Here is a 7,488-nt window from a genome sequence, read left to right as displayed (position 1 = left end):
AATAAGGGGAAACTGGGGACATTGGTGGTGAGAAGGGTGGCGGTACACTGGTGAAGGGATGGGTATTGGAACATCAACTAAAATCCAGTCATCAACAACTTTGTAACTGTATATCAGGGTGATTCAATTAAAAAATAAAAATAAATAAAAATACTGTAGCACTGTTGTCCTGTTGTTCATTGATTTGCGTGAGCGGGCACGAGTAACGTCTCCACTGTGAGACTTGTTACTGTTTTTTGGCATATCAAATATGCCACGGGTAGCTTGCCAGGCTCTGCCGTATAGGCGGGATACTCTCGGTAGCTTGCCGGGCTCTCAGAGAAGGATGGAGAAATTGAACCGGGCCGGCCACGTGCAAGGCAAATGCCCTACCTGCTGTGCTACTGTTCCAGTCCCAGGAGAAACAATTACTAATGTGCAATTTTGTGGTTCAGAGTCTGGCCTGAGTTTCACTGGGCTAAAAGCGAGGTATATTCTGTGCTTGGTCCCCTTTGGAGTGTCAGGGCTGAATCTGTTCGTCTGGTGCAGACTCCTTATGCAACAATACTCCTTTCACTTTAAAGGCAGCTGCTCACATGTCTCAGATCCTTCCTCCAGCCACATCTTTCTGTCTTCCTTCTCACTCCTGCACTTTTAAGGATAGCTGTGATAGGAAGAGGTGGTGCTAGGGAGACTTTAATAATGCCAGGGCTGCACCTAAGGCAAGTACCTTGTCCTCTTGTTCTGACTCTCCTGTCAGTGATTACAATGATCTGAACCAGAGAATCCGGGATAATGTTCCTAGTTTCAAGCTCTCTAATTACCATCTTAATTCCACTTGCCATGTAACAATAGGTCCTGGGGATTAGAACATTTACTAAGGTTCTAATGGGAGTTAGAAGTCTTTGGGGACTTTGGGGACATGGGAGTCTTTGGGGACTATCCTCTTTCCTACACAATTCAATTATTCTACCAATCTTTTGGAAAGTCATTAGGTACTAAGTATCAAAATAAGAAAATCAATTTAATGTCTCTTTTGATGTGGGGGTGAAAAAGCATATATGCATAGAGTAAATGAACGCTATATGCCATAAAAAGTCATACTGGGGATTGGAGAGATAGTACTGGGTAGGGAGTTTGCCTTGCATGAACCTGACCCGGGTTTGATCACTAGCCTCACATATGCTCCTCTGAGCTCTACCAAGAGTGATCCCTGAGCACAGAGCCAGGAGTTAACCTGAACAACACCAACAAAAAGAAAACAAACCAAAACAGGCCAGCGGGGGTGTCGTGGAGCACTGACCATTTCATAGGAAATTTAAAAAGAATGTGCACAAAAGGGTGCGAATGATATCAGACCCAAACCCAGGACAAACCTGCATGCAAATAAATAAAAAATACTGTGAAGGCCGTAGATAAAAATGTTTCTATGGTTGTCTGGAGGTGATTTGATTCCCCTAATTTCAGATCCTTCCCTACAAGGCACTCAACTCTACACGCCTTCTTTTGCTAAAGTGGAGCGCGTTTTTCCATCTCTGCAGAGAGAGAGGTAGTGAGTGCGTCCATCCAGGGCGTCCCGTGGGCATCACTTTCTGGGGCCCCTTCCCTCTGCACCCTAAGCCTCTAGTCCGGGAGGGTCAGGCCTGCCTAACTGCTGCAAATGCTGCTGGAAACGTTTTTCGGGGTGATGCCCCCCACCAGGAGCCTCGGAAACTGGGTACACAAGAATGTGCAGGCGTTTCCTAACCGCCCAGGCAGCAACAAATTTTTAGTGAACAGCGTTGAAGAGCCAAGAACCGGCCACTGCGGCACCAGCCCCCGTGCGCCCGAGTGAATCGCGAACTCAGTGAGGTGGCTTGAGGTTGCAGCATCGGTACCAGCCCGCCGGTCCCTGCCCGGTTCCTCCTTCAGTCCCTAAGTCCTTGGACCCGCGCCGCGAATGCTGGGGCCGGTCTTCGGCGTGTGCGCCGGACAGCGCCAGCGGCCTCCGACCACCGAGAGGAGCGCCTAGAGCGCCCGGGCGCGCCCGCCCCGCCCGGCCCGCCGCACCGCTCCGCCCTGCCGCTCTATCCCGGAAATTGGTGTAGCCGGCTGGGCGCGCGGCGGCGGTGTCGGTGGCGGCGTCGCTGATCTCTGTAGGCTGCGGAGCTTGCGGAAGGACAAACATGCCTGTGAGCCATTTGCTCTCGGGCTTTCGGCCCGTTTCGTGCGTCTCCGTTGGTTGAGGGGGCGGGGAAGAGCAGAAGGAGGGTATTTTTTCCCTTTATTTCCCCCTGGCGTCTGCGCGGCCCCGCGGGGTGCCTTGCGCGGAGGGCGCGGCTTACCCCCCGCGGGCTTGCCGGGACTTGCCTGCCCTCGTGGCTGGTGTGGCCGAGTCGCCCCAGGCCCCTTTGTGCGCGTCGTTCTTGCCGCTGAGAAACGGCCTGGCCCGTCCGCAGCAGATGGCGGGGCGGGGCCGGAGTCGCCGGGCCAGTCTCTGCTGTCCCCGTGTCGGGCCAGTCTCGCTTCTCTTGCAGACGTGAGGGTGGGGCGGGGAAGCGGACGCGTGTGCAGCGCCTCTTGGAGTAAGAGTGGACCTGGCCGCGGATGGGGCGGGGCGGGGGGGCGCGCGCCTGTTATGTGTACCTGGTGTGTGTGTGGCAGAAGTGACCCCGGTATGTGTGTGTGGCAGAAGTGACCCCGGTGTGTGTGTGTGTGTGTGTGTGTGTGGGTGGGTGGGTGGACCTGGGTGTGTGTGTGTGTACCTGGTGGGTGTGTGGCAGAAGTCACCCTGGTGTGTGTGTGTGGGTGGCACAAGCGACCCCGGTGTGTGTGTGTGTGTGTCTTTGTCTGTGTCAGAAGTGAACCCGGTCACAGGCCGGCAGGCACCGGGCTAGGCCTGCCCGTGCCCAGGCGCCGGGCGGAAAACACAAGAGGCAGACACGTGTGCAGGGCCACGGCAGGGGTGGGTTTGGTTTTTCTCCTTGGTTCTGATTGTGGCACCACCGCTTTTCTTCGTCCAGCTGGCCAAAGACCTCCTGCATCCCTCCCTGGAGGACGAGAAGAAAAAGCATAAGAAGAAGCGGCTGGTTCAGAGCCCCAACTCGTACTTTATGGACGTCAAATGTCCAGGTAAGCGCGCTGATCTTGATTCCCTCCGAGAGGGAAGTTCTCATGGGCATAGTGAGTTTTCGGATGAGAAGATTAGAATCCCCTATCAGGACCCTCCCACTCCACGGACCAGGATTCCCTCATTCCCCCACACCACGACCGCCACCACCATTACCAGGGAACTGCTTTGCAGTGCATGCACACATTTGGGGGGCCGCCCGTGGGGGCAGTTTAGCTAGGCATGGTCCATGCAATTCCTGCCCCCCAAAGTGTGCAGGTGGGTGTGGAAATCTCCTTTCGGGTAAAAAGAGGATGGATTTCTTGTTGAAATGATGTTCTGGGGACACCAAGTTTGATGAAACAGGATGAATGTCTCCTCTCTCAAGCCAGTTTTGTGTGTGACTGCCAGAAAGTGAGTTACACGTGTTACATGCATGGGGCAGAACCGAGACTCTTGATCTTTTACAGGGTCTTCACTCGGTGTTTGGCGAGAGCTTTCTTCTGCTTCTTATTTATCACTGCCCTTTCCTTAGGTTGCTACAAGATCACTACGGTTTTCAGCCATGCCCAGACGGTGGTTCTCTGTGTCGGCTGTTCCACAGTGTTGTGTCAGCCCACAGGAGGGAAGGCCAGACTCACAGAAGGTACATCACCTGACGCTTCCTTACCTCAGCCGTGACAGTTTGTAAAAGTTATCTCGAGTTCATGCTGAGCAAAATTATGTGCTCTTTCGGTAAAATATGCCACAGGTGTTTTGTTTTACTTATATTTGGTACGTTATCTTTATTGGGAGCTAAACAAGAGATAAGTCGTTTATAAACTCTATAAACTTATAAAGTTTATAAAATTTATAAACTTCAAATTCCAGAGGGTAACTGTGAGCATCCATAACCATTATTAATCACACTTAATGGTTAGTATAACTTTCAATGTAAAATATATTTCAGTATATTTGCCCCATGATTCAAGTTTTGACTGTTGAATTCAGTTTTACGATCTTAAATAGACTTCATTATAGCATTGAGAAACAGGAATTAGAGTTAACAGTCACTTTAGAGCAGATTCAAATAGAAAAAAGTGTGGTATAGTATATTCTGGTATAAAGGAATAACGTGTGTTTTAAGATTAATGTTCCTAAAACTTTTAAGAAATTTAACCAAAAGAGTGTTGTTTTGCCATTAAAACTCTTTTTTATCAAGGAGAATAAACTTGCATTAAAAATATTCTCATGATTCTTTTGCAGGATGTTCATTTAGAAGAAAGCAACACTAATGACCTGCACAACTTAAATTTGTGTTATGTCCCAGAAAGCCTTATCAGTTCAGTAATTCTAGTTAATCTACTGAGATAATGTAATTATGTTCAATTTTGTAAGGTATACCACAGTGATCTCCTATTTTGGTGTCAGTTTTTCAATAAAGTTTTGATTATGGACAGATTTCCCCTTTTTGCCTTTTTGTGTTTTAAGTGCTTGTGAATATTCTCTACACTTGTGTATAATGTGTGTATGTTTTGTTTAAACATTTTTGGAAAGTGTGTCTCATTTCAATTATAGGAACTATATTATATATTATATCATATAGGAACTCTATAGTAAATATATTTGATTTTCAGACCTCCTAATTGTTGGTAATGAAGCTAAATACTTACAATGGAAAGAAGTATATTTATTCTGAGTACAGTTTTGTTATTGTTAACTACAGAAACATAACTAGAGAAGTACACATTTAGTGAATGACCATCACAGTGCAGTGCCTGTGTGGTTTATGTAACTTTAATACACTCTATAGTTTAGGACAGTAACTGGAGCTCGGCTCTGAGTTGTTATGAAGGAGAAACTTTGGGAGGACCTATATCATGGAGTTAACAGCTTGATTTACTCAAGGCTGTCCCCACTGGAGTATGTTCCTGATGTGGAAAGGTGAGCACTCCTGGCACAGACCTGGGTTAATAGTCTGGCACAGACCTGTGTTAATGTGATCCTGGTGTCTCCGTGTCCTTTTTACAGTTTACTGAGTGACTTTGAAGAGTTCAGAAATGGAGTGTATCTTTTCTGCTTTGGTCATTATAATCCACTTCATTCAACTATGAAAACAAGTGCTTCTGTTTTACTTGGGACCATTTAAGGCAAGCATTTAAAGACATATTTCCTCTCGAGGTGTTTTCTACATATATGCTTCTTTTTTTGGGAAAAAAAAAAAAGCAAACTCTTGAAGCTTTGCTCAGGGATCACTCCTGTGGGGCTTAGGAGCACATCTGGGGTGCTGGGGATTGAACCCAGGTTGGCTGTGTACAAGGCAAGTCCCTACCCGCCTATCAGCCTCTTACTACTGATGTGTGTATTAGAGGAATATTACATAAGAACTGAAGTACTATGGAAAGTGTCAGGCAGATTTCATACCCAGAGAAGTAAATGACCCAGATGTTCCCAGACTTTCTTGGTTTATGTCATCTTTAAGAGTCTCAATAAATAGCTTTACAGTCCTGTGTACATTTATAACTAGTTAGGTTCTAATAACTTTAGTAGCACTTAAAAATACACACACACATATATACATATATATGTGTGTGTATATATATATGTATAAATACTCATATATATACCCACATATATCTACCCACATATGTATGTATGTATATATATGTATATGTATATATACATATATGTATGTCTGTGTGTATATATATATATGTATATATATATATACCCACACCTGGGCTGTAGCCATAGTACAGCAGGAAGGGCTCTTGTCCCTGGCATCCCATATGTTCTCTGTCATTCCATATGGGCCTGCCAGAAGTGATTCCTGAGCACCACTGGATGTCTGCCCTCTGTCCCCCCAAAAAACAAAAATAAATCTATACTTCTAAATAGAGTGATTATGTCACTAACCACTGTTGGTAAAGTAACGGGTATAGCTTTGAGAGTTTATTGCACAATTGCTCAAAATTGGAGTCAGACTTATTTCTTCCATATTGATTTTTACATGAATACTTTTTCACACAGTGGTTCAGCTTTATAGAGAATGTGATATCTTGTATGGTGATAGAACTACCCGGAATTCTAAGTGTATGGTACTCAACTGATGTATCAATCAGTGTTTCTGGGCCTGAGTGATAGCCTTGCATGCAGCTGATCCAGGTTCCATCCCTGGATGAATCACACGGTCCCCTGAGGCCCTATCAGGAGTGACCCCTGATCGGAGGAGTAAGTCAGACCTGCCAGGTGTTAAGTATGATGTGACATTGTCCTACAGTGTGATATTGTATAGCTGTTAAAATAGACTAGATTGAGGCCAGGCTAGTGGTCAGGCACATGCCTAGCTTATCTCCCCCGTGTTTTATCTCTGGCACCAAATGGTGTCACACATTGCTTCACTGGGTGTAACCCTGAAGACCTGCAGGAAATGTGAAACCCTAGTGTTTCAGGCACTGAAGGGCCCAAACAGTACTGCATCCTCAATGCTGAAGTACTGGTTAGTTGGCATATGTATATAGAATTGCATGGTATCGCTGTATCACTGTCATTCCGTTGCTCATTGATTTGCTCATGTAGGCACCAGTAACATCTCCACTGTGAGAATTATTGTTACTGTTTTTGGCATATTGAATACGCCACGGGTAGCTTGCCAGGCTCTGCTGTGTGGGCAGGGCACTCGGTAGCTTGCCAGGCTCCCAGAGAGGGATGGAGGAATCGAACCTGAGTTGGCTGCGTGCAAGGCAAACACCCTACCCGATGTGCTATCTCTCCAGCCCCATGAATTGCATGGTATGTATATAGAACTGCATGGTAATATGTAATGGTAACATGTATGTAGAATTGCATGGTATGTATATAGAATTGCATGGTATTGCAGAGAGGGGTTCCTTGGGCCTCATGAGTACTACTTGGGGACCCCTCCCAAATAAAAACCTGGATCTTATCAGTGGCTGTAGGATAACATTGGATTTGTCCTTTTAGTCTTGCTGCAGGGAACTTAGTTTACCTTAAAGCAATGTCCTTCCTGTATGGACACAGGAAGACAGTTAATATTATGCTTTGTAACTTGGGGCCTGATTGACTCCAATACTATTTACTCCTGGGTATCTACTTTCTCATCTTAGCTACCCTTAGTTCCTAGCACCCCAAAAGCAGGGTCCCAATGAGGGATGGAATGGACCCAGGGCAAGCTGTGAGCTACACTGGCATTGAAATGGGCCAGGTCAAAGCGCCACAATACTCAACTATAAGTTGAGACCATGGTCAGAGATAAACAACGAGACTAGGCCCCTGCCGGGCTTAGGAAGGTTTACCTGACCTGAGGACTGTGGTCCAGAATATATAGTGAGATGTCCTCAGGAAGAACCAAACTTGAAGTTTGATATATCTCTTACTGTGCTCATACAGAGTGACATTGCTAGAAATATTAGAAATAGACT

At 46.3% G+C, this 7,488-nt stretch overlaps 1 protein-coding gene across 2 annotated transcripts; it reads left to right on the top strand.

The window, feature by feature from the left end:
* The first annotated feature begins 2,012 nt into the window (after positions 1-2,012).
* Positions 2,013-4,507, top strand: RPS27L (ribosomal protein S27 like). Of its 2 annotated transcripts, none has more exons than XM_055137274.1 (4): positions 2,013-2,150; positions 2,982-3,090; positions 3,603-3,713; positions 4,313-4,507. In XM_055137274.1, the coding sequence occupies exons 1-4, from the start codon at positions 2,145-2,147 to the stop codon at positions 4,339-4,341; spliced, it is 255 nt and encodes an 84-aa protein (XP_054993249.1). In that variant the 5' UTR covers positions 2,013-2,144; the 3' UTR covers positions 4,342-4,507. The 2 variants fall into 2 exon arrangements, with proteins under 2 accessions (XP_054993249.1, XP_054993250.1); XM_055137275.1 differs by lacking the exon at positions 2,013-2,150 and adding an exon at positions 2,232-2,543.
* The last annotated feature ends 2,981 nt before the right edge of the window (positions 4,508-7,488 follow it).

The sequence above is a fragment of the Sorex araneus genome, chromosome 1, assembly GCF_027595985.1.
Source record: "Sorex araneus isolate mSorAra2 chromosome 1, mSorAra2.pri, whole genome shotgun sequence".
Lineage (NCBI taxonomy): Eukaryota > Metazoa > Chordata > Mammalia > Eulipotyphla > Soricidae > Sorex > Sorex araneus.
The sequence above is the reverse complement of the archived record's forward strand: the minus strand, read 5'-3'. Positions and strand labels throughout refer to the sequence as shown.